This window comes from Prinia subflava, chromosome 10, assembly GCF_021018805.1.
Source record: "Prinia subflava isolate CZ2003 ecotype Zambia chromosome 10, Cam_Psub_1.2, whole genome shotgun sequence".
Classification (NCBI taxonomy): domain Eukaryota; kingdom Metazoa; phylum Chordata; class Aves; order Passeriformes; family Cisticolidae; genus Prinia; species Prinia subflava.
The window spans coordinates 20,974,393-21,001,155 of record NC_086256.1 but is presented as its reverse complement, the minus strand read 5'-3'; the positions used below and the strand labels follow the sequence as shown (position 1 = coordinate 21,001,155).

The 26,763-nt window shown below is 41.3% G+C and overlaps 1 protein-coding gene across 3 annotated transcripts; it reads left to right on the top strand.

The window, feature by feature from the left end:
- Positions 1-1,507: 1,507 nt before the first annotated feature.
- Positions 1,508-26,362, top strand: WDR47 (WD repeat domain 47). Of its 3 annotated transcripts, none has more exons than XM_063407674.1 (15): positions 1,508-1,688; positions 7,379-7,545; positions 8,069-8,152; positions 8,708-8,792; positions 11,018-11,820; positions 13,689-13,812; positions 16,393-16,571; positions 16,666-16,917; positions 17,624-17,699; positions 18,939-19,096; positions 21,747-21,916; positions 22,790-22,960; positions 23,379-23,510; positions 24,104-24,322; positions 24,970-26,362. In XM_063407674.1, exons 2-15 carry the CDS (start codon positions 7,388-7,390, stop codon positions 25,110-25,112), a joined length of 2,754 nt encoding a protein of 917 aa, XP_063263744.1. In that variant the 5' UTR covers positions 1,508-1,688; positions 7,379-7,387; the 3' UTR covers positions 25,113-26,362. The 3 variants fall into 3 exon arrangements, with proteins under 3 accessions (XP_063263744.1, XP_063263743.1, XP_063263742.1); XM_063407673.1 differs by lacking the exon at positions 1,508-1,688 and adding an exon at positions 1,972-2,108; XM_063407672.1 differs by lacking the exon at positions 1,508-1,688 and adding an exon at positions 2,828-2,846.
- The last annotated feature ends 401 nt before the right edge of the window (positions 26,363-26,763 follow it).

Here is a 26,763-nt window from a genome sequence, read left to right as displayed (position 1 = left end):
TTATACATACACTCACTTTAGACAATAAAGTCATCTTGTTTTTCCACACTTCCTCTGATTTATCATCCCTACTGTATCATATGTATTGGAAAACAGTTTCATTTCTATAATTACATTTTTCTCTTAAGCAGCACCTCCAAAGGCAACTAAGCAACAAGTAGCTTTGGAATTAAATAGAAGTATTCAATGTTTTACCAGCAAATCCATATTCCTGGGAAGTGAAGCTGGGACTGGAACAAAAGGAACCATGGAGTTTTACACTCCTTGCACATGCCTGGCAGAGTCAGTGCTGTGCAGACAGGCACACTCCTCACTGGACAGCCTTTCAGACATTTGTTTGTATTCCTGCTCAAAAAGAAGAGAAAAAACCCCACGGTTCCCCTCTGCCCTTCAGCAGATCCTTATCAAAACAGTTAGTAAATACACTTGACCTCACTGACATTCTGTGAATGTGACAGAGAATCCGGTTCAGCTTCACTGAAATCCCTGACAACCTTCCTTGGATCTCTGATGCATGGCATACGTGAATAATAAAACAAAATAAAATAAAATAAAATAAAATAAAATAAAATAAAATAAAATAAAATAAAATAAAATAAAATAAAATAAAATAAAATAAAATAAAATAAAATAAAATAAAATAAAATAAAATAAAATAAAATAAAATAATAAAATAAAAATCGTGCATCAGCTTGTCAGAAAATTGGCACCATCTCGATTTTGGGAGGGCCTGCCAGGGCACTGCAGAGTGTTCACAAGCACTCTGTCCAAGTACTGTACTTGCATTTTAACATCTCACCACTACACATAAACACAGAGCAAGCTTATTGACTGCTCCACGTAATGATTTGAAGTGCCATAATCTTTTGACAATTACAAAAATGTAACTGAAGTCAAATTATTTATGAATACATCTTCATAAAACGCGGGTATCACACAGGCATACAGAGGATTTCTGTAAAGAACGCGTCCTTCGCTCCACAGCCTCCAGAAGCAGCTGACTGCATAAACGCGCTAAAACCATCCCTGGCTGGCCTGAATCGCCCCTCATGCAGCCCTTCAGGGTGCTGCCAGCGAGCCTCAAGCCGCGCCGCACCCGCAGAGAGCCGGGCGGTGGCGGACGGGCAGTGCCGCTCCCGCGCTGCTCCTGTGCTCCGAGCGCCGCTGCCTCGGGGCCGTCGGAGGCAGCTGGCGGCTGGGGAAGCCCCGGAACGCGGCCCGGCGCCCTTTGTGAGGTGACTCCGGGCTCTGGGTGAGTGTCCCCGCCGGGACGGGCGGGGCCGCGGCGGATTCCGCACTTGCCGGGGCAGCCGCAGCCCCGCCCGGCTCCCGCCCCGCGTTCCCTCAGCGCGGGGCGCGGCCCTGCCGGCGGGCGGGCGCGTTCGCCCCGCCGCGAACAAAGCGGCCCCGCCCAGCGCGGCGGCCGCCATCTGTCCCTCCCTCCCTCCGCCCCCGCGGCGGGGCGGTGCCGACCCGCCCCTTTCGCTTTGCACTTCGGCAGCGGCGCCGGGAGGGCCCCGGGGCGCCGCCGGGCGGGCAGCGGTGTGGGCGGGCGGCGAGCGGAGCGACAGCGGCACCGGACGGACCGCGGTACCGGGCCGGGCCCGCCCGCCGCACAGCCGGGCCCGCCGCCATCTTCCCCTCCCGCCCCGCCGGTGCCGGCGCGCACGGGCCGCGGGGCCCCGCAGGTGAGCGGGCGGGACGGAGGGCGGGGGCCGGGCTGCGGGGCTGCGGGCGGGGGCCGCGGCCGCTGCGGCGCTAGGTGGGCGCTGCCCGGTGTCCTAGCCGGGCCCGGGGCCCGTCCGCGCCCTCCCCGCGCCGGGCGCATCGCCCCGGCTGCCGGCGACGCCCGAGCGCCGCCGCCCCTTTGTTGTGGGCCGGCCGGGGCAGCCCGGGCGCGGCGCGGGCCGGGGCCGCGCTCCCTGCCCGCGGGAGCCGCGCCGGGGCCGTGCGGCCCTGCCCGCCGCCGGTGCTGAGCTCACGTTCCCGAAATGCCGGTGCGGGCTCGGCCAGGCGCAGTGAACCGGGGCGGCTGCTGTAAACCCGGCGGAGATGGATTTCTTATGGAATCGCGCGTGGAGAGGAAAAAAATGTTGGAACAACGGGAGGTATTACAGTCGAAACGCGTTAATATCTGGTCTTTGGAAGTTGTTCGGCTTTTCTTATTTTTCTGCCTTATATTTTTACTGTGATGTGAAGTATTGCATAATTTAATGTCACCTTTTTGTCATTCGCGGTGCAGAATGCGCTGGGCAGGGCATGTGCGTGTGGTAGCAGGGACTGGTGAGCGCTGAGCTCTGCGGTCACCTCGGAGCGTGGTGAGCCAGGGATTACCGGGCGGCTCCGGAGCAACAGCTGATCTGAGCAGGGGAACAAAATGGATTACTAGATGGCAAGGCAGCGAAAAATCTGTGTGAGGCAGGAAAGGCTGGTGTGGAAGAGGACACTGATTTGCTGTGTATTGGAGAAGAAAAGGTCTCAGAGTTCGAAGTTTAGTGAAGGTTTTCTGTTAAGACCTTAATATGCTCAGTGCTTTTCATTTGAGATAATGAACTCTGGGATTTCTTGGGGTGAAATGGGTGTCAGCAAGCTCTGCTGACTGCTGTGGGAATCAGTTGTGATAAGAATTGGGCCTATCGTCTTCTCCCTTTTTCTTTTTTCTTTTTTTTTCTTTTTTTCCTTTCTTTCTTTCTTTTTGGTAAATTCTTTTGATGTAGAATAACTGGAAGATGATTGAGGGCACTTCAGAATCGGAGTCACTAGGGACTGACTGGGCCCCGAGTGCCCTGTGGGCTCTGTGTGGTCAGAAGTCTGGAGTGGCCTCGGGGAAGGCACAGGAGTCAAATGTAAGTGACTGTGGGGTAGATTCAAAGGTGAAATGGCTTAATGCAAAATAGCCAGCTTTTTAAATATGTATGACTTTTTCACAGGGAGGTTTTCTGTGACAGCTCACCAGGATGCTGAGGCTGTTGGGTCTGCATCGCAGCTGTCAGTGAACCCAGGCTCCTAATTTGGCATCGAGCGTCCCTTTAAATGTGTCACTGCTCTCACAGCATGACACTTAAGATTTGAACCGTAATATTTTTTTCTTGTATTTCAGAATAGTTAAAGACTGTATATTCCTTGCCTGTTTTTCCAAATGTATATTCTATGCTATTGGCAAGTGTTTTGTTTCACTTGATAAATAATATATGAATTATGCCTACTTTAGAATTTCACAGTTTGTTTTTCAATATTAAAATTTACTTTTCATTTTTATCACGTGAATGCATATGCATTTTAAATTTCTTCTAAGAAAGCACTAAACTGTCTCTAAGCTACCTATCTTTAGGTGCTTCTAAATGTTTATAAACATTTTCCTGAAATAGTATATTTATACGCATAAGTGCCTATAAAGATGTTTTATGTTTTAAGAGTTATTTTCCTATGCTTTTAACACTATGAGAGGGTTCTTGCTGTTAACATGTTCTTAGAACACGAGTAAGAACAGAACAAGGGTGAAGCCTCTCACCGGGAGATTTAGCATTAGGTCTTATGTTCCAAAGAGCTCATTTAAACAACATCTTGTCCCCTGAAGTTAAAGAGAAAGACGTGTCAGGTTTGTGGTAAGAAGTTTTCTGGGTTTGTTGATGTAGAAAAATAAATTTAAATACATAACTAGCAGAAGATAAGAGGGGGTGGACTGGAGAAGGAAGGAAGATGTAGAGAAGTGCCATTCTGAAAAGACGGAGCAAGACAAAAAGTGTATCGGAAGTGTGGTTAATACAAGGCACCTGAAATATTAAGCTCTAATTCTGGTTTGCTTTCATTTATGCCTCAAGCTAATGCTGTGCTTCAATCATTCTTGAGTATTAGAGCTTGAGCTGATCAGATTGTGACGTTATGTGCCATATGTGCCAGCAGAAAGTAATACAGTGTGATGGACCAAAGATGCAGCTTGAGCTCTAATCTTGAGTTTCCCTGATGTTCTTTGGGTTTTAATTATTATTATTTTCATTTATACATGTACTGACATACCACTGAATGTCAGAAAATCTCATCGATTTCAGAGAGGGTGATGTGTAATCTTGTTTTTATTTATAATTTAATGCTAAAATGCTGCTTATTGCTTTGACAGCATAATGCTTATAAGGGAAGTCTGAGCTCATCAGACTAAAAACCGTCAATTATGTGAAAATCTTCTCTAGTAGGTTTACTGTTCTTTTCTAGCTATTTGTGTTGCACTGATAGGGAATGCACAGTGAATATTATCATAATGCTGTTAATGGATCAGCTTATCAGTGTACTTCAACTCTTTTTCAGGAGTTCAGTATCCAGACTAAGTCTGGAGGTCCTAATAGACTTTTCTGTACTGTACCCCAAAAGTGCTGTCACTAGTCCTATATCAAATCTGGAGGGTGCAAACATTCTTTACCCTGATTTGTGAAAATTAAGTAAATGAAGCTAAGTGTTAAAATTGTCAGAGGCTTTGTGGTCAGGGCAAACCTCTTACTTTAAAAAAACTGCAGTGGAAAATGGAAGACAGCTCACAGATGCTGGATTTTACATAATGTAGATGTACTCTGAAAGTACTGAATAGTATGCTCATTTTGTCATCAGTATAATATATAAATAATTAAGACAAACTTTGAAGCTGTGTAGGGTGGCTTCCTGTTTACACTTGTGTCCAGTAGAGCCTGTTAAAAGAAAGCTGGACCTGATGTTCCTTTCTTCAAAGGAATTCTTAGTCTGATTTTTTTTCTGATGGGGAATCTCAGTAGAGCTTTGCCTAAGCTTACTTTGTCTTTTGACAAGGAGGTTAATTAGTTTACGTAAAAACCACCAATGTCATGAAGCATAATAAAAGAGAAGTGCAAATGCTTTAGATGAGGTTGTGAATTAACATGTTAATACTAATCTGCTGCTTGAATTTGTATTGATTTTTTTTCCCTTCAGTATGTAAGGGTAGGGTTGATTTTTTGGTCTGGGACCAAAAATCCATATCCAGTTGCCAAAAGGGGAAGTTGAAACAGGGCTACAACATAAGGAAAAAGCATCTTTCTGCAAGTTCTGGATTTTGATTTGTGGGTGTGTGTATCTTTCTTTCTTGCAGCAAAGCTTTCTGCAAGCCAAAGTTTATTTTTTCCTTCTAACTTTACTAACTGAGAGTGTGCTTATGGTCTTTGGGTGTATCTTTCATGAAACCCATCAAAATACTTAGTGATAGGAGTCTTCTGTGGCTAAAATGAGAGTTAGACCCATTTTAAGAAGTTAGGCCATTTCATCTGGCACAACTAGGTCTCTGTTGTTCCAAAATAAACTGTGCTGCTATAATCAAATGCTTTGCTAGTCAAACGTTCTGGCAAAAACTTTTATGTGGAAAAACATTGACATGCAATTGTGAGGAAGATGGAAAATTTGGGGGTTTAGACAGTAGTGCAAAAAGCATGTTATTAAGGCCTAAGGTTTTGTATCCCTTCAAGTTCACTGGCATTGCTTTATGGTGATCAATGAGGAATAATTGTCTCTTCCTTTCCTGTCTGATAAATAACTCATTTCTTGTTAATACTGTGTGTTTTATTTGGTTTATTCAAACTTACTGAGATTCTGTGCATCTTTCCCTAGTAGGAGGTGTAGATAGTTTGTTAACACCAGTTTTCCAAGGATGAGATACATGAAGGCTGCATCCTTCATGTATCCTTCATACATGAAGGATACATGAAGGCTTTTTCAAGCTCTCTTGAACACGGGTTGCCCACAGCTGATTGTCTTTCAGTTGCTGCATCTGGATAAGTGAATGATTTCGTGAGGGAATTAAGAACAATTTTCATGTCCTCTTTTGAATTATAAGGGAAAGAGATTGGGAACTATAACCTATTGCTGTGGTTATCTTGCTCTGCGTGGTCATCTCCCCTCCACCTTTCTTCGTTTTTCTGATCACTGTGCTTCAGTCCCTCCTTTGTCCTGGGGCTCTTGCTCCTGCTGAGGCTTCCTCACTGGTACTGGTTTCTTCTCTGGTCTTAAACTGATAATGAGAGTGCACTGAAGTCAGGCTGACATTTTACTACTGCCAGAAAGCAAAGCTCTGTCAGTTCCCTGTGTCAGCATTTGTGCCCGTGTGCCCATGGAGTGAGTTAATGCTTGAGCTGCACCTGGCTCAGCACACAGCCCAGCTGTGGGGCTGCGAGCTGGCTGGGATGAGTGCCGAGGTGAGAACAGGCACTGTCCCTTTCTGCAGTAGTGACATGGGATTAAACTGACATTTTCCTGCTGTTAAGTCATAGTCTTGTAGATACAGGAGTGCCGCTCCTGTAGTGCGGATTTGGTTTGGTTTTTTAGGGCTCCTGATAAGGCAATACTGTGTAGATTGGCTGTGTTAGTGGGTTTCTCCCGTCATCCCTGGTTCCTTTTCAGCTGATCAGTTCAGGAGACACTTGTGAAGTCATTTAACCATTTGGAAAAGGAAGTTCAACAGCTTCTACTTTAAGTCATATTCATTGGAATCAGGCAAGACTTAGCCAAAAGAAGAATTTACTTCAGGTTTCCTAAGAGGAGTACATGCTGGAATTCTCATAATCCTTGAAGGAATTGTGTTGCAAAGGAGCTTGGACCTTGTGCCTGTGGGAAGTTCAAGCATGCAGCCTGCTGACCCCAGCTACATCTGCCCACTTCCTCTGATGGCTGGACAGCTCATTAGAACACTGAGGCAGCTCCATGAGCTGGTGAAAAGCTCCTGCAGTGACAGAGGGAGGAGGGCTGAGGAAGGGCCAGGAGCACACAGCTGGAGGCAGGGGAGCGCTGGGGCGTGGCAGCCAGCAAGTCCTGTCTCAGGACACCTTGGGCTGGCACTTTACAGCCTTCATCAGGGGAGAGACAGAAATAGTCCTTCTTAGGAAGAATGGAAACCCCTGGCTTAGCTGTCGTACGCTACTTCAAAGTTAAGGGAAGGAGAGATAGCATTTTTAGTGTGCTGTGCTTTTTATATGGGTTAGAAATATTTTAAGTTTATATGTGAGAGCTCTAGATGATGACGTAGTAAGTGACTCTCACACTCTTTGAACTTCACTGTTTGCATTTCAGGGAGGAAAATTTTACATATTGCAGACTTAGTAAGCACAATATTTTCACACTGCTAGAGGATTGATTTCTTGGTAGGTTTGTTTATCTGGGCCTGTTTATGCATAGGACAGAAATGGAAAAGCTGCAGGTGCATTGGTAGATCTTAATTATGGCTTCATAGTCTACCTCAAAATCAGTTACTTAATCTTGTTAAATTTTTGTAATGCCACTATGTTCTGTCCTGTAAATCTGCATTTTTATTTTTGTTGACAGCCAACATTTGCTGACCAAGCAGAAAATAAGATATTGATTAGAGCTAAAATTCTTTCTTTCCTTTTAGGCTGCCATCATGACGGCAGAAGAAACAGTGAACGTTAAAGAAGCTGAAATAATTAAGCTAATACTAGATTTTCTGAACTCAAGGAAACTTCACATTAGCATGCTGGCACTTGAGAAAGAAAGTGGGGTCATTAATGGCTTGTTTTCAGATGACATGCTCTTCCTAAGGTAGGACTTCATTTTCTGGTTCTTAATGCCACATTTATGAAAACACAAGGGTTGGCCTGTGATTCAGTCACCAGCCCTGTGGCATTAAACAGGAGACCTTAACTTGTGCCCTCATGGTATTTTGCTTTTTTGTGGTCCCCTTCTGTGGCCCAGCCCTGCAGTGTGTTCCAGCTCTAGAGTCACTGACATCCTTCTGTGAGCCAATCTGAGTCACTGACCAGGCACCAGTAGCATGCATTGACATAGGTTTTTTCTGTTGTTTGCTTGTTCAGTTTAACATTTTGTCCTTTTTGATGTGCCTTTAGAAGTACTTAAAATTTGTCCTTCCAGTATGCAGTTATTTTTTCAAATGTTGAGGACAGGCTTGGATGTTGATGTTATTGTTAGTCTTACTAAAGAGTCACCTTGGCACCTGTGCAAGACATAGTGTATTTAAATTGTTTTGTATTTAAATGAGCTGCTTACTTAGAAAAGAGGTGTTCTTATCTAGTGACATTCAAGGAATGATCCTTTCTTTTACTAGGCAACTGATTCTTGATGGCCAGTGGGATGAGGTTCTTCAGTTTATTCAGCCTCTTGAATGTATGGAAAAATTTGACAAGAAAAGGTAAAATAGAATGTATGTCAGAGTTCAGGTTTTTTGAGTTCTGGAAAATACATGGATTTCTAAGTATTGTCTATAAAAACAGTGGTTATGAGTTTTCACTTTAGTTTTTGGTGGTTTTTTCTAGCCTGTGTGCTGTTTCTAAAGTGTGTGCATGTGTTTTTTAACTTGCACTTAAAGTATGTGCACACAGTCTGTAATGAGTTGTCATGTGCCATACACTTTAGGAATATGATTCATGTTGTAAAACCTTTTAATAGATGCTCTGTCATACGTCTATTCAAGAAATAATATGATTGCTATACTTGTTTTCTTTCTAATTAGCCTTCAATATTTGTAATAGAATATTTCTGAAAGCAGTTACGGAAAAAATGTTTTGTGTTGAAAAAAAATATGTTGAAAAAAGATGTGGTTATCAATTTGTTAAAATTCGTGTAAGAGTTCCTTGTCATAACAATAGCTATGCCTAACTCAGAAATTTGATGTAAAATAACCTGCTTGTCTCTAGAACAATGTTCACTGGAGCAAGATGTATAGTTTTTCCCTTTGCACCTGCAGGTTTCGTTACATCATTATGAAGCAGAAGTTCTTGGAAGCCTTATGTGTGAACAATGCCATGTCAGCAGAAGATGAGCCTCAGCATGTAAGAATTGCCTCTGGTTTGGGAATGTTTTTTGTTGTCAGAAAATCTCTTGAGATTAGTCTGATTAAAGGCAGAGTGGAAGCTCCCAGCATTAAATACATAAATTTTAGCTATTACCAAATGGTTTCATAAACACTGGATAAATAATCAGTATTCTTTAGAAGTGAGTGTGGCTCCCTGGTCTCAAATACAATTGTACATAAAAGGGTTGCTTGAAACTTTGCAGATAGATCAGTGACCATATGCTGTGTCTGTGGTCCTTACCCTCAGATTTACTTTAGACCATTGTGCTAAAGTACAGGGCTCTTCTTTTTTTTTTTTTTATCACTGTTTTTTTCCCCCAGAAGTGTTCTGAAACAGGCCTCAGAATCACAGAAATTTATTGTAGTAGTTCGGGCCAGAGGAAAGTTTGAATTAATTTTATGCTTAATTTCTGTTGGTTTTGGAGAGAAAGGTCAGAATTGTTTTTCTGAGGGAGCAGATGTGTTCACAAAGGACTCTTTCAGTTAAATGTGCAAACAGCAGGAGTTGTGGACTTAAGTTTTTGATATGGAAAGAGACATTAATTCAAACTGGCAAAGAAAGTGTGCAGATTGTGAAATTAGTTACAGTTTTTCATTTATGTTGACAATACAGTAATACTAAATTTCTAAGACAAAAATGTTATGAAATTAAAAATGATTACAGTAGTTTTGAGACAAGTGATTTTGTTTTCCAGACTGAATTGATTTTAATTCTCTGTCCCATTACATTTACATTGTACTTCAGGGTTTTTTCTTGACAGAGTAGAGAATTTTAGAAGTCCATATTTTTAGTTAGGAGGAGTACTAGTCCTTTGATCCCTCAATCTGTATACTGCTACTAGGATAGCAGTAGAGGGGAAAGTTCAGATTATTGTTACTTATTTTGTTTTAAATGTTACCAAATGTGTTGGCATGTTGTGGGTCAAAGGCCGCTGTATTGAAGTGTTTAGGTAGCGTAGTTAAGTGGGGATTTTTACTGTCTTTTAAATCTGTGTAACTAAAAATGTCAGGTTTTGCATGGTTCTTGGCTCTTAGCTATCAACAGGCTTTGTAATAAAGCCCTCTGTTCATTTGGAGGTCTTCTGAGAACACTTTGAACTTTCTTAACATTTTTGATTGAAGAACAGAAGATCTCAGTGTAAAAGCTACTAATCACTGGAAACTAGAACAATCTACAAGGCTTTTATTAAAAGCTACTGGCATAGGTTATAGAAATAAAGGGGAAAATAAGCCAGCAGGCTTTGAGAATGGAAGTAACCTTTTGTGCTACAATAGAATTGGAGCTGCCTGCTCACAGATTTAAAATTTTAAGCCCATCAAACCTCCAGTGACATGAAAACGTTCCATAAATCTGTAAAAAATGGGACTGGATGGGGGATTCTAGGAAGTCAAAGCACCTAGGAATTTGTCTCTGTTGTAACTACGCTTGGATCAGCAATTTCAGACTCTGTGTGCTTTTGTAATCAACATGTCAGCAGTCATAGCAATGAATGAGTGATAGCAGACAGGTCCTGTTGCTGCCTGTTGGTGTTTTGGTGTGGCAGGCGTGTGCTGCAGAGGCTGTTCAGGTGTTTTGGTGTGGCAGGCGTGTGCTGCAGAGGCTGTTCAGGTGTTTTGGTGTGGCAGGCGTGTGCTGCAGAGGCTGTTCAGGTGTTTTGGTGTGGCAGGCGTGTGCTGCAGAGGCTGTTCAGGTGTTTTGGTGTGGCAGGCGTGTGCTGCAGAGGCTGTTCAGGTGTTTTGGTGTGGCAGGCGTGTGCTGCAGAGGCTGTTCAGGTGTTTTGGTGTGGCAGGCGTGTGCTGCAGAGGCTGTTCAGGTGTTTTGGTGTGGCAGGCGTGTGCTGCAGAGGCTGTTCAGGTGTTTTGGTGTGGCAGGCGTGTGCTGCAGAGGCTGTTCAGGTGTTTTGGTGTGGCAGGCGTGTGCTGCAGAGGCTGTTCAGGTGTTTTGGTGTGGCAGGCGTGTGCTGCAGAGGCTGTTCAGGTGTTTTGGTGTGGCAGGCGTGTGCTGCAGAGGCTGTTCAGGTGTTTTGGTGTGGCAGGCGTGTGCTGCAGAGGCTGTTCAGGTGTTTTGGTGTGGCAGGCGTGTGCTGCAGAGGCTGTTCAGGTGTTTTGGTGTGGCAGCCGTGTGCTGCAGAGGCTGTTCAGGTGTTTTGGTGTGGCAGCCGTGTGCTGCAGGGGCTGTAACGCTGCTGTCGTGTCCCGCAGCTGGAGTTCACCATGCGGGAGGCGGTGCAGTGCCTGCACGCCCTGGAGGAGTACTGCCCCTCCAAGGAGGACTACAGCAAGCTGTGCCTGCTGCTGACGCTGCCGCGCCTCACCAACCACGCCGAGTTCAAGGACTGGAACCCCAGCACGGCCCGCGTGCACTGCTTCGAGGAGGCCTGTGTCATGGTGGCAGAGTTCATCCCAGCAGACAGGAAGCTCAGCGAGGCCGGCTTCAAAGCCAGTAACAATCGCCTGTTTCAGCTCGTAATGAAGGGACTGCTTTATGAATGTTGTGTGGAGTTCTGTCAGAGTAAAGCTACAGGAGAAGAAATCACAGAAAGTGAAGTATTGCTGGGCATTGATCTCTTGTGTGGTAATGGCTGTGATGACTTGGACCTAAGCCTATTATCGTGGCTGCAGAATCTGCCAGCTACTGTGTTTTCTTGTGCTTTTGAACAAAAGATGCTTAATATTCATGTTGATAAACTCCTCAAGCCTACAAAAGCTGCCTATGCTGACCTTCTGACACCTCTTATCAGCAAACTCTCTCCGTATCCATCATCCCCGATGAGGCGGCCGCAGTCGGCGGACGCTTACATGACCCGCTCCTTAAACCCTGCCTTAGACGGGCTCTCGTGTGGACTCACAAACCACGACAAGCGGGTCACAGACCTCGGGACCAAAACCTCCCCCATGTCACACTCCTTCGCCAATTTCCATTACCCTGGAGTACAGAACCTCAGCAGGAGCCTCATGCTTGAGAATACTGAATGTCACAGCATTTTTGAAGAGTCACCAGAGCGGTAAGTGCTGCTAGAGCTCCGTTTTTACCTTGGCTTTGTTGCACTGTTCCTGTGTTCTTACCTGCACTGGACCTCTGAACATAATTGTAACACTGAAGCATAATTTGGTTGTTTAAATTCTGTTGTAGTGAAAACTCTGTATAGAGGGTGTTTTCTTCCTTATGCTTTTATGATCTGAGTAGATTTTCATTTTTGAGGTTGAGCCTTATGGATTCAATTTGGGCCTTGAAGTTTCCTAGCACAGAGCACAAATAAACTCTGAATATATAATATGGACTAGCTAGGGTTTGTGTTCAGTATTACTGTGTTCTCCCATTCCAGATAAATCAATGGACACAGTGAAATAGCTGTAACTCCCATCTTCTTTCTCCATTGCATTCTGTCCTCAAGTCTTGATAAATAATTTTGGTCCTGACACTGTAGATTAGTTACTTAAGTATACTTGAACAAGTACCATAGCTGGGTGAAGTCCGCGGAAGTGACAATATGTCATCATTGTAGCATTCCTGTATCACTTAAATTGTTACAATAGTAGCTCAGCTGAAATATTTACTTCATATCTTTTAAACCAAAGATGAGTAGGGCAGCTGAAGGTATTATAGGTTTTGTATTGAGATAGTTGGGTTATGCTATCAATAAGTTCTTAAATGAAATGTAGACTTTAAAATTGGCTTTTGAGAGGAATGTCCTGGTAACTGGGGGAAATGGTGCTTATCAGTTGAGAGTTTATCATCGTGTTTCTGCCTGGCCTTTCTTTGGATCAGCAGTTCTGTCCCTTTCTAATGGTTATAGTGGAACTTCCCTGGAAAGCAGCTGCCAGCTTTTTTAGCCCTTAGAGGAGCAGATGGGTACCAGCCCTGCCCTGCACTGGGTGCAGTGGCCAGCAGATGATTTGGGGCTGTGAGGATCAATCCAGGCCACAGCTGGTATCTCTATTAGCCTTGCCTTGGGGCAATATTCCATATGTTGTGTTATGGTAAAGACTGGCTGTAATTAAACTCAGTAAAAGGAAACAAACACGACCAAACTGATGTCAGTTCACCAGTGATAATGAAAATACTTAGAGTAATGTATGTTTTAATATTTATCTTAATATTTACCTTGAAAGGAGGTGTTTTATTTGATTAAAATCTTGGGTTTTACCAGGCAATTGTCTTTTAGTCAGCTGAGTTACTTTTGTTATTGTACAGAGGTACCCAAAAAGTTCAAAGTAACTTCTAAAAAACCTTTGCTCCAAGTCCCTGGGTAAAAGACTTTAAGTTGATAAAACTGAAGATGGGCATCCAGGGCTTGTAATGTGTTCTGCACATTTACTGATTGATTGCAAAACAGTTTTGGAAAGAGTGTCATGCAGAAATAACTTATAATGGAAGAAAAGTAGCACCAATATAAACATTTTTCTACCTTGCACTGTCAGGAACATTCAAGCAGATGGATGTTAAAGATCCATGGATATTAGTTTCAGTTTAGATTGGTAGTGATAATTAAACTGTTATCTTTGGGAAGAGTTTAGTCTCATAGTATATCAGATAGATTTGTGTACATAATTGCTTTGAAATGGAAGATTTTGTGTAACTTAAAGGATGTAGAAGTCACATGTCAAAAATGAAATTGGGGTGTGCTATGATAGTAAGGCTTTTTGGAAACTGGCTGGGCTTTTTGTTTGTCAGGGAGTTTATTTTCTTTAGTGTAACACATTGCAGGTGTATGTTTTTTCCTAAGCAGTATCTTCAGTTTGATGTGACGTAAGTAGTTTGCATGCTTTTGTCTCCAGATCTTAGTCTAGAGTGTTGTCTTTCTCCACTTTATTTTCTGCTCTTGATTATTCTCAGTTAAGTGTCCCTTCTCTTCCATGTTGCTGCGAGCAGGGATACTCCCGTGGAGCCCCAGCACCCCATTGGCAGTGAGACCTCGTGCCAGAGCTCAGCGCCAGGAAATGAACCCCTCCATGCAGCACAGAGTCAGGGATCAGCCAAACAAGAGAAAAATGAGGTACTGCTCGCTTGTTTAAAAATAATGAGCCCTTTGAGCTGGGTTCTGATCACTTCATAATGATTTGCCTTTGTGTGGAGAACTTCATGCATGACAATGGGTTGCTTTGAATCTTGTTTTTACTATAGTAAAAATGCCATATTGCATCTTGTAAAAGAAGCTACTACTTTTTTTGTGCCCCCATTGTATAAAGTCCTGCTGTCATTTGAGTCTGTAATGCAGCTGATTAGAGTGCATTGCCACATCAGTAGTCCAGCTAAACTGTTGTGTGTATCTTTAAAAGGAAGGAAAAAAAAAAAGCCAACAATGTTAGATTAAACAGCGCTTAAGCATCCTCTTCATGTTCTAGTGAGAAATCTAGCATGTAGATTGTAATTTTTGGTGTTAACACTTGGTTTCCTAGGTCATCTTACATCAGTCCTTGTCTAGAACACAGAGAGATTAAAAGTGGGCAATTCCCTTGTAAATATATCTTTGCTGTTCAGAGTCCAATAGTATAACTTTTTTGGATTCATCTTTGAAGGCATGTGCCGTGACTATCTTTTTCTCTTTTTTTCTGTCTTAACAGCAATATGGGGTAAGTGAAATAATAGCTCATAAGGAAACAATGAAAATAGTTGCCTAATCTATTCTTTTCCCACAGTTAAATATCAGTCTCTACATTTGGTAGTGAAAAATAGCATTGAGTGTGCTGTCTGTTCTGTTTGCAGATTCAGGTTTGATTTTCTTAAGTAAACTTTGTCCTGGCTCATGACATGTGTGTAGGATTGAAAACCAGCCTGGCTTTGACAGGGCTGTGTTCTAGTAGGCTCTGGATACTTGAGTGAGGCAGTGAAGTCTGCTGTAAGATTAACAAAGTCCTCCACATATGAGGAGGACTCAAGGACTCCTCAAGGACTTGGAGTCTCTTCTCTGCTGCAGTGGTGTTTTGGATGCATGTGGGAAGGGAAGGAAGAGCTTAGCTAGGTACAGAACAGTGCAGGCTTCAAGAGGGGATAGAAAATAAAGCAGATGCAGAATTTGTGGGAGAGAATGAGGGCAAGGAGGTGCTGTGGTGTTGGCCAGGCTGTTACATACAGGTAGAAAATGTAGTACCAATTACAGTAGGTGCAATTTCATCTTGTTTTGTTTCCCACATCATAGTGGTGTACTCCTACTTACCTGTAGGAGTAAGAAATTAACTTAAGTTTCCTTTCAGAGCTTTGGTTTTGATGTGTTCCTGTAGAGGCTGATTTAGAAGCCAGAGTTTCTAGAATAGGGCTCCTGGGCAACATATTTTAGGTTTGCATGTTGGTTGGGAAATAGTGGCACAGAATACAAAAAAGCAGAAGATTGAATACAATTGTAACAAACAAGTATCAGTCATGGAAAGAAGTAGAGACAAGAATATATACTTGTGTAGGATGATAACCCAGGGAGTGGGGAATACTTCATGAATTTCAAGCGCAGAAAACAAATGCTTTTGACTTCTGTCAATAATTTTGGAGTTTCCAAATTGCAAGTATTCACCATGGGAAACCTAAGGTGGTAAATATGTTGCAAATGCAACAGCGCTAGAAAATCCATTGTAAATAAAAAACCCTATTGTGTCAGAAAACAAAAACATAATGCAAGTATTAATAATTATTAATAGAAGAAATGCAAAGGCTGTTAAAGACAGAATGTGTATGAATTGTCTGAACTAATGCAGAGCTAAGCTATGAGGATCTCCTTATCCAACTTAAATCATAGATGGCAAAGCTGTCACTCCAGAAAACAAACAAAAACCCACACGAGGCTTTTTTTACTGTTACTATTTTTTTTCTGTTAGTATTTTTCTGGTTTTTTCTATTAGGTAAATATGCAGGTTGTTTTTTTCCTTCAGAAAATGTAGGGCAGTTCAGAGTAGATAATCTGGCCTTGGACTAAAGTGCATTTGGTCTTCTGTTTGTTCATTCTTATCTAGCTGTTAGCAGAAGAGTGAAAGAAAAATGAGGTTTGGGAATGCAGACAGCAGCAAGTCCTGGGCAGCTGGCAGTGTGGGAAGCTAAAGACAGTTTGTAAAAGAGAAAAGACTATGAGAAAGGGAGTTCATGTGTTTGCTTGGCCTAGAAAATAAAGAAATTTAGAGTTAAAACAGGACACCAATTTCAAAAGTAAAATATAACACTTGGATAGACCACTGCTGCTGGGAGAGGTAAATTGGGTCTGCGGACTGATGGCAGGGAGGTGTCAGCGTGGCAGAAAATACTAAATTTGTAATGAAAGTGTGACTTACATAGTTTTCTGGGTTTTATTTTCAATCAGTTTTTTGTTTTGATCTTAAGTAATACTTTGGAAGCTTTGTAGGAAAGAGCAGACTCCTTTAGAATTATGGCAGGACTGCTTCAACAGTGAATAGTATAGGCCGGCTGTGCTTTCTCTTTTTAATATGCAAATTGTGTCTGGTTTTAAGGAAGAATGAAATCATCAGTCCTCAGAGATGAATCTCCTGGCTTTTTTTGGTGCCTGTGTTGAAATACTGATCCAGAAAGTAAATATTTATGTTAAATACCACCATTAACTATTTAAATTCCATCTGTGCCTCTCATTTCTTTTTAGCTTCGTGATTCCACGGAGCAGTTTCAGGAATACTACAGACAAAGGCTACGTTACCAGCAGCACTTAGAGCAGAAGGAGCAGCAGCGACAGTTGTATCAGCAGATGTTGTTAGAAGGTGGAGTCAATCAAGAAGATGGAGCTGACCAGCAGCAGAACCTTACTGAACAGTTTCTTAACAGGTTGGGGAAGTTTCATTCTTCTACCCACTCATATCCCTCTGTAAGTTCTCATAATGAGCTTGTTTGGGTTTTTTAACTTGTCATTTGTTATTAGATCTATCCAGAAACTGGGAGAATTAAATATGGGCATGGACAGTCTTGGAAATGATGTACAAGCACTTAGCCAGCAATGTAATGGGAGCAAAGGGATTGCATCTACAAATCCAGCAAGTAACTTCACATCAGCACCTTCAGATGGTAGCCAGAGGATAACAACTGATAGCCCAAATACAAGCACCCCTCGCAAGTGTGGATCAGCTAATCAGATACCCTTTCCTGAAGAGTCACCTGTACAGGGGAACCTCAGGTGAGTTACTGCAGAGCAGTCAGGGCTGGAAATGTCCTTCTGCTAGCACTGTGGGACAGCTCTTTGTACTTATTGGTAGCTGAGTGGTAATTGGTCATTAATTGGTCATTGAATAGGGGTATTTAGCCCGTGATCAGTGTTTTCCAAATATTTATGTAGGGATTATAAAGTCTTTTTTTTCTTTCTGACTGCATGCATGAGGAATAGTGGTTATTTGTTATGGGCTTGTTTTTAATTTTGGACTTTTTATTCCATCTTATATGCGTAGTTCTTGTTTATTTTGTGTTATTCTAAGTTTCGGGAAGCTATTTTATGAAATACAAACTAGTTAAAGGGAAAAGCAGGGCAGAATAGGAACTCAAGTTCTGCTGTTAACTAAAAGTAGTGCTGACCTGAAAGAAACAGTAATTCTTCCACCTCTCTGTGTGCATATATATTGTATCTATACCTAAGTATGTTATGGACTGAAAAATATTTTTAGCTTTAGTTCACTTTTTCAATGCTTGGAGCTGCTGCAAAAAGGGCTGTCCCTTGTAAAAGTTATAGTTTAGTGGTAGTGATTCAGACATGTGTAACACTACACAAATTAGTCAGTTCTGAAAATGACTGGAACTGTAACTTTAGTCCGAAAAGTACTTACCAAAAAATGTATCCCTGCTCTTGTTGTTTGTCTTGTGATGTTAAACACTTCACCAAATCAAAACAGTGCATCAGAACATGCTGTCCCTCAGGCACAGTCAGAAGACTCTTCAGGGAATTTATCTAGGACAAGAGGCGATGAGGTGAGCTTTCTTGTCTTTTACCGTGTGTGTTATCAAAAGATTCAGTACTTAATCCTTAAATCCCTTTAGAATGAGTTTTGGTTGGTGCTGTGCCTACAGTCACAGAACCACTGAGAATGGAGGGGACATCTGGAGGCTGAATCCAAACACACTGCTCAAAAGAGAGTCAATGAGAACAGGGTGCTTGGGGCTGGGTGCAGTTGGGTTTTGAGTCTCTCCAAGGATGGAGGATGTTCCCCAGCCTTTGTGGGCTACCTCTTCCCATGTCTGACCACGCTCACAGTGTTTTTAAAACACCAAGAGTGTTTTGTAAAAAGAGTGCTTTTAAACACACAGCAAAAAAAGTTGACGTGGAATTTGCTTTATTTTATTTGGTGTTCACTGCCTCCAGTCCTTTCACTGGGTATCAGTGAGAAGAGTCCTGCTCCATCTTCTTCACTGCCCCAGTCACGTATTTATGTACACTGGTGAGATGTACACATGCACACCCTGAAAAGCCCTTCTGATCTCAAGGCCAAACAGTACCAGCTCTTTCAGCTTCTCCTTGTACAACAGATGTTCCAGTGGGATGTCTTCTACAACCATTGTTTTGTATTTTCCAGGTTAAGACTTTGAGTGTTGGATTCCAGTCAGCATGGTCTGAAAACCAGGGGAATAGTTAATAGGGAAATAACTGCAAGAAGTACATTCCAAAGTTTTCTACATAAATAAAAATCACAATCTTAGAAAGGTGGTCAGGAAGTCAGAAGGAGGATGATGTAATAAAATTTAGCCTAATTTAATGATAACTTGTGTTACAGGTTGAAAATCTGATCCTACGTTTAATATTATATTTGTTTTAGAAATTGTTTGACTTGGGCCGTTTTCAGTAAAAAGACAACTTTGTTCCCCTTGCAAGTTTCACACAGATCAAATGTATTTACACAGAAATAAACTAGTATTGCCTGTCTGAAGTGGGCTGTTTAGAAAAACAAAAGCAGGTGGAAGTCTAGGGAGAGAATGAGAAATACTAATTAATGTTATCTGTAAAAGTCAGTTGAAGAAAAGAGCTTCAAGGGCATTCTTGGACTTGGAGCAGACATTGTTTACAAAACTGTACTTTGATCCAACCTGCCGTGCTGTTAGTTGTTAATACGTGGTTACAGTAGCTTTACATTATTCCACAAAGCAGTCACACCTACTTTTAAATGTCCAGTTTTACATGGAAGAACCTAATTTTACTGTTACCCTCCTACACAGGATGACAAGTCAAAAAAGCAGTTTATTTGCATTAATACTCTAGAAGACACACAAGCTGTCAGAGCTGTAGCCTTTCATCCCAGTGGGAGTTTATATGCTGTTGGTTCCAACTCTAAAACTTTGAGAGTTTGTGCCTATCCAGAAGTAATTGACCCAAGGTAAGAAAATAATTTATTTTTCTGTATTATATAATATATACAATATTCATTATAATAATTTATTATATTATATATCATTAATAAATGATTATATAAATATAATCATTTGTTTTTCTGTATGATAGCACTTCTTTTTTCTGTAGCTACTGATAGCTGTACATTTCATACCTTTATTTTATTGCCATAAATACAGTAATGCTCTTCTTGGCATCCTGAACTGCTAAACAAAAATAAGGTGATGTGCTGAAGTATTTGTATATTTGTGAGCTACTTCCTAGCTCTCTTTATTACTTCCAAGATGTATGGGCACAAGACCACACTTTTCCTTATCAAAGTGGTATTTTTTGTCTCAGTTGGGCTTCTGTGAGTTTGCTGCTTGGCCTGTGGTGTTGATATTCCAGCTGTAACAGTGGGAGAAAGCTTCTGTCAGTTCCCAAGCCAGCACAAGCTGGGCTTCACAAGGTTCAGTTTCTGGCAGGAGGACAGACTTAACAGTAAAGAAAGTTTTATCCTCTTGTCTTCTATAACAAAACTTGCCAGAGTGTGTCTGTTGGCCCGTTTTTACTCTAAACATTGTTTTCTAGATATATTGGTTCTCTGACAGAAAAAGCACCAGTTGTGGTTTACTGTGCACCTGCATTTTTAGTTTTCTTTTCACCCATTTTTTAATAGAATGGGGAAAATATACCTGAAAATAAATATTGCCACATTAATAGTAACCTCCTTAATTCTGCTCCACTTTAATTATTTTCTTGGAGAAGGAGAGAAGTGCAAGCTTCTAAAACTCCACAATTTTATAGGGAACTACCAGTGTGCACAATGATTTTATTTGGGAATCTTCCCACTTAGGACTGATGTTCAGGCTTCCAAAGTGTCTAAAAAATAATCTGATTTTTCTTTTCCTCCTTAAATATCATCAGTAGAGTAGCCTTTGAAGTTTAATTCCAAAATATTTATGAGCAATGTATGACACAACAAAAAAGGGAATTGATTTCTGTTACCTAATCCAAGGCAGCTTACTGGGCTTGAAGCCCAAACAGCCTCTTGACTGATAAGCAGTGCAAAGCGTTGGCTCCTGCACAGCTGCTTATTCTGCTGGCTGGGAAAGGTTTGAGCATCTCTGCAGCCTTAGCTGTACTTGGAGTGCACAGTCTGATGTGACAAGAGACACAGTGCATCTGGACATGGAAGAAATACTGAGATTTCCTTAATTCTGAACCTGTACTTCTTCTACTCACTGCTGATTTTAACGATGCTTGCAGTTTGCCTAAAATACATCATCATGGGATTTACAAGTCAGCAGAGAGATTACATTATCTTAAAGATACTCTAATCCTTGTAACAACATGAGTCTAGACACGCATTCCAAATTATGTGCTTTTCAAAGAGCTGTGGTTGTGCAGAATAACTGTCCTTTGAAGCTCTGCTGGGCCTAGTAAACATTTCTTTTTTTACTTGTCCTTCAAACCGATGAATTATTCAGGACAGGCTGGTCTGGAGTTGTTGTTTTCCTTTGTCTAAGGGTGTATTAGTAGTGTGGGGTTGCACACCTTTAAGGTGAAACACTGACAGATACATGTTACAGTTGTGCCAGTGTTGCTCAGATAATCCCAGTGTTTCTGTGCAGTGGATTGGCAGCAGGGGTCTCTGACCTGGGTAGTGCTCCCATGTCCTGAGAGGGTCAGTGATCCTCAGCTCTTACGGTGTGGTCAATCCAAACTGAGTGTGAGATAAGGCATTAGGCCATTTAGGAAGCTCTGTAGTGTGTTGAATGATCCTGATTTAGGCTAATCTGTCATGGATTTCCTCTCTGGCAGCAAAATAAAATTAGCTGCCATGTAGGTTTACTTTAGTGTTCTTTACTAAAGCGATGTTAATCTCCAAAGTTTTTCAACAGGCTTGGATGATTGTCTTCTGTCTTTTCTCTCTGCCACTTCTGTTCAAGTATTTATTATAAAGTTTATGAATCTTTTCAATACCAATTTAGTTTGTTGAATTTTTGTTGATGTTACTGGAGTGATATGGAGATGGGTACTGCAGTATTTTATCCTAAGCACTTGATTTCTTCCTGCTGTGAGAGCATAAGAAGAACATTGTAGGAATTGATTGCAATCAAGGAAATGTAAATTACTGGGACTGTTGCTTTTATTTCAGCAGTGTGTAAAGCTGATATGGTTTTAAAAATAATAATGTATGGTATATTTAGATGCTGTCAGGATTCATTCATTAACGTAGGGTGGTAAATCTGTTTTTCTTGCACAGGCTTAGCCTACTGTTGCTTAATTGAACTCATGCATATTCAAAAGTGGCCGTAGAAGTAAGGTATTGATGTATGAAGGATGTAGAGAAAACTCACACCGGTTTGGGACTCTGGGGATAATGTGTTGTTGTCCTATAGCTAGTAATTACTATATTTTTATCTGTGTCAACCATTTCCAGATGAAGGGACTGGGTAGATGAGGAAAAATGCAGAAAATTAGAAGATCCTTTTGCCTTTGATCATATATGTGTGCTTGAGTGCAAGTAGTCATATGAATTTCATGTTACCCAAAATAACAGAAAAATAGTATCTTCATTTTAGAATACTTGGTTTTCCTTAGAAATGAAAGGAAATATGTTGTTCATTTTGTTGGTTTTTTTCTTCTACCAGTGCTTATAATACTCCTAAACAGCCTGTAGTTCGCTTCAAGAGGAATAAGCATCATAAAGGATCAATCTACTGCGTAGCCTGGAGCCCCTGTGGACAGCTGTTGGCTACTGGTTCTAATGATAAATATGTGAAAGTGCTGCCTTTCAATGCAGAAACTTGTAATGCAACAGGTACAGTGTGGCTGTTTAGTTCAAATAACTTATTTTCAATTCCAGTATTTGTCAAAACCATTCAGTTTACATTGATGTTTTGTTATTTTTATTCCAATATTTTAATTCAGTCTCTTTTCCCTTTTATCATCACTGTGGTCTCTATCCAGCAAAGAACCACTGAGAGGTTTAAAATTATCTTTAGGGTTTTATCTGAGTTGGATGACTGTGTTTTGCTTTTTGTAAGACTCTGATTTTGTTCTATTTCCTGGCAAATTCCTCCCTATATGCAGAAAACAACCAGGTGTTCTTACCCACTTCTAGAGCTTGGTTGTCACTAAGACTTTATTTCCACTCCTAGTTCCCTTTTTTTCCTGCCTAGTTCTCTCTTCTCACCCATCTTAAAAAGGTTTCTGTCCCAGCAAATACTACTTTTCATGCCCACTCCTCCTAATCAATATGTTGAATGTGGCTCATATTTTTTCTGTTTTGAACTTAGGCTCCTGGTCCTTTGTAGTTCAATGCTCTCAATGATCTTTTCCTCCTGGCAAAGAGAACCTTTTGAGTTCACCAGAGTTTACAAAAAGAAGTCAATGTACTCTATAAGAAACCTTGGCTGCAGGTGGCAGTGGTTATGGTCTATGTACATTTTGCAAAGCTTTAGGAAGGAGGAAGCTCAAGTGAACTCAAACCTGAGATTCATAGAGATTTTATTTGAACTGTAGTAACTCAAATAGTGTGTTCTGTGCTGAAGTGCACAGCCATGGTTGCACTTGGTGGCATGTTCACCCTTGCCTAAAATACTCTGTATTGTCTCTGTAGCTGCTTTAAAGAGCACAGCACTAACAAACAAAGTATGCCTTACTTTGTTCCTTGATTTTTAAATTATTTTAGGACCAGATTTGGAATTCAGCATGCATGATGGCACAATCAGAGACCTTGCTTTTATGGAAGGCCCGGAAAGTGGTGGTGCTATTTTAATAAGTGCTGGAGCAGGCGACTGCAATATTTACACAACAGATTGTCAGCGTGGGCAAGGCCTACATGCCCTTAGTGGTCACACTGGTAGGTACAGTGTGGCTTCTGTCACACTTTCTAACTCTCTGTTATATTCTAATGAAGTTGTTGGGTTAGTTTGGTTTGAAGTCATTGTGTTTTTCTTTTGAGCAAGAATTCTTTTTTCCTCTCCCAATTGCTCTTGAGGTATTTTGAGGGGAGATGGGCAGTGTTTGTTGTTAAATACGTTTGCTGGCAGTGTTTATTGTTAAATATGTTTGCTGTTAAGCTAATGGGGACAGTGCACACCTCATTCCAGAGAAGGCACAAATCTGGGTATTGCCATACACTGGTGCATTGGATCACACAACATGCAGGTTTTCCACGGGATCCTTGAGTCTCTGAATGCAAAAAAGAATCCCAACTGTAATATTTCAGTGTTGGGTTAGTGATGCTTAATCAAATTAACAAGTCTTTTTGTTCACAGGACATATTTTAGCACTTTATACATGGAGTGGCTGGATGATTGCATCTGGATCCCAAGACAAGACTGTAAGATTTTGGGATTTGAGAGTGCCAAGCTGTGTTCGTGTTGTGGGAACAACGTTTCATGGAACAGGCAAGATTTGCTATCATGCTTCTAATCATCCTGGCATGGAAATAGATTTTGAAGGTGTCCAGGTCATATAGAGTGAATGTCAGGGGGGTTTGTGGCACAGAAGGGTGCCTTGGCTTAAAGAACCTGTGAGGATATCTATACCTGTGGGGTTGGTTGGTTTGTTTGTTCCTAGAGTAATATTTCCTTTCAGAAGATGGGTAGTACTTTTGCTTATGACTTTCAAACAGACACTTTTAAGTGCATTCAACGACAGCAGCCTAACTGAAGACCTTGAATTTTTAGGGCCAGGGTGAATTCCTTGCAGTATTCTACATTATTTCATAAGAGTGACTTTTTTTCTTGTGGTGGAATAGATACTTTCTCATTCAGCTTTAATAGTGTCTTTGCTATGATTCAAGTGTGACTTATGGCTTCAGAGGTTTTAGTGCTGAAACATAAAGACTTTTTATTCTGAGCTGGGTATGTTCACCTTAAATTTGAGGCCAGCTTTCGATGTTCTTTTACAATGCACGTTCTTGTGTAAAAGAAACCTGGCTATTTACAAGAACCCGTCTAACTGTGCTGTGTGATTGCTGGGGTTGTGTGGCCTGCAGGGAGTGCTGTGGCCTCGGTGGCGGTGGATCCCAGCGGCAGGCTGCTGGCCACGGGCCAGGAGGACTCGAGCTGCATGCTGTACGACATCCGCGGGGGCCGCATGGTGCAGAGCTACCACCCGCACGGCAGCGACGTGCGCTCCGTGCGCTTCTCCCCGGGCGCGCACTACCTGCTCACCGGCTCCTACGACATGAAGATCAAGGTGACAGACCTGCAAGGTAACACGGGCACACCTCCTCTGTGGGGCTTCTGATGCTGCAGCTCACAACTTGGCTCAAGGATCGGGTTTTACTTTAAAAGGGGAAAGTACAGCTTTGAAAGGTTGGACGTGTATTTGTGTGATTGTCTGGTGGAAATTGGCTGGTTGTGATGCGGAGAGTGTAGGCTGTGAACTGAACCTTGTTTGGGGGTGAGGGACTCATTACAGTAAAACCACTGGTTAACACTTGCCTGGTGAGATGGCCATCGCTTTCAGACAGCATTCACAAAATTGACCCTTAAAAAAAACCCTAAAAAAGTACAGTAATTCTCATTTTTATTGGGTTAAGAATATGAAAGTTATTGGGTATATCTAATTGACTTGATTTTCTTGGACCATTAAATTTTAATCACTTTGTGTGAAAATAGTGGGGATCTGCATTTTTAAGTTGTACTGTGTCCAGTAATGCCTAAAAAGTGAAACACTGGAGCCTTTTGTTATGCTCTGTGCAGATGTGTGAGAGAGAGAAAGGGAGGTCAAGTACGCTTCGTAAGGTGAAATACAGATGTAAGCTTTGAGTAAGCAAACTGGTTAAAAGAGAGCCACCACCCAAGGGCTGGGGTACAGGTTCATGAAATGAGTAATGATCTCTGTTCCTCTCCACAGGGGACCTGACGAAGCAGCTTCCTCTGATGGTGGTAGGGGAGCACAAGGACAAAGTTATTCAGTGCAGGTGGCACACGCAAGATCTTTCCTTCTTGTCATCTTCTGCAGACAGAACTGTAACCCTTTGGACCTACAATGGTTAGAGTGCAAACAAAGGCAACTATGCAGCTAAAGCACAGAGACCCGAGACTACAGAACTGTCAAAACAAGAATAATACTGAGGCTTTGAGAGAGCAGCAGTTGAGCAGGCGAGTGTCTTATCAGGAGGAGGGCACCTGTCACTGATTTTTCTGGTTTCTAGGAGGTCTTGGTGTTTTTAGTATATTCTTTTGCAGTGCTTCCAGTCTTCCATGTTGAACTCATGCTGCTGTGACCTATTGTAGTCTTGTTGCCAAAGTCTATGAGGAGAACTCTTCTGTTGTTGATGTGCACTCAGAGTAACATGAATGATGTGTTTACAGTTTGGTATTAATTGCATTCCTTGTTCTTTGCCTCAATGAGAATTTTGTATAGCAACTTAAGTTGAGGAACACTTTAATCAAGGCTGTATGTAACTAGTTACACACACACATAAAAGAAAAACTACTTCCACTGTTTTTTCAGATTTATTGTATTCATCACTTTTAAACAAGAGCTCAAAGTTTGTAACATCTCCACAGTTTCAATGTTTTTAGTAAAGGAAAATCTGAACTTTAAAGGTTGACTAGGTAATAACCACTTCTTGATTATGGTCCATTATATAGTGGGGGCTTTTCTTTATTTTCATCTAACCCGGGAATAATGTTGCTGTTTTTACTACATAACATTGTTTTGAACCAGCTAACATGTTGGAGGGGGAAAAGTAAAATATTGACTTTTTTCAGTAGAAACATGTAATATTTTACTTTTTGAATGCAACAGAATACCTCTGTGTATAATGTACTGTAGGAAAGAGTGGATTGGCAGCAGTTGTCACGGTGAGCTTAATGGCTATCAGTTTTTCAAGTAAAAGGGATACCATTAATGCTGTAATAGAAACCAGCATGGCTTAAAATGCTATGTCTGCATGATAATTTAAGAATTGTTTAAATTCCCAGTTCAGAAGCTTATCTGAATTTTATTTCTTGCACTGTTTATGTATGGGAAATTGCAGTTTTATTTCTACAAAACTTTAGATTCTAATGTTTATGTATTGTTATATTTTCATATTGTACAGTTCCTTTTACTTTTTAAAATATAAACTTTAAACTTTAGGTTATTTATTTATTTGAACTGCAGTTAAGTTTTGGATTCTCTTGGTTACTAAATTAAATGTGCACTGTAGCAAGCATTTTTAACTATCGTATAAAAGTGGAAAGGTAACTATAGAAGTGTATCTGTGCTATAATCTCAATAAAGACCTCCAACACCTGCACCCGCTTCATCTGTTATTTTTAATTCTTGGTTTATAATTCCTCAATCCAACTATGATACAACAGCTTGACCTATGATTTAAGTATGCCAGAACTATAAAGACTTAAGAGCTTTGATACTGCTTTCAAGTATTGGAATTTGCAGTGCACAAAGTAATCATACAGTGGGCATAGAGCTGAAAATCTTGTGTATTTTTTCTTTATTAGATACATATACAATTATATGTACGTGTGATATAATGATGCAGATACAAAGCTACTTCGGAGGAAAAAAAGCATTTTTCTCGTTGTCTCTCTGTGGTCAAAGCTGGCAATCTAATTTAAATTGGCATGTCTATAACAACAGTGGTTTCGTGACATGAATTTTACTCCGAGTTGTGTCTTTACAGGGCGGGTCTGGTTT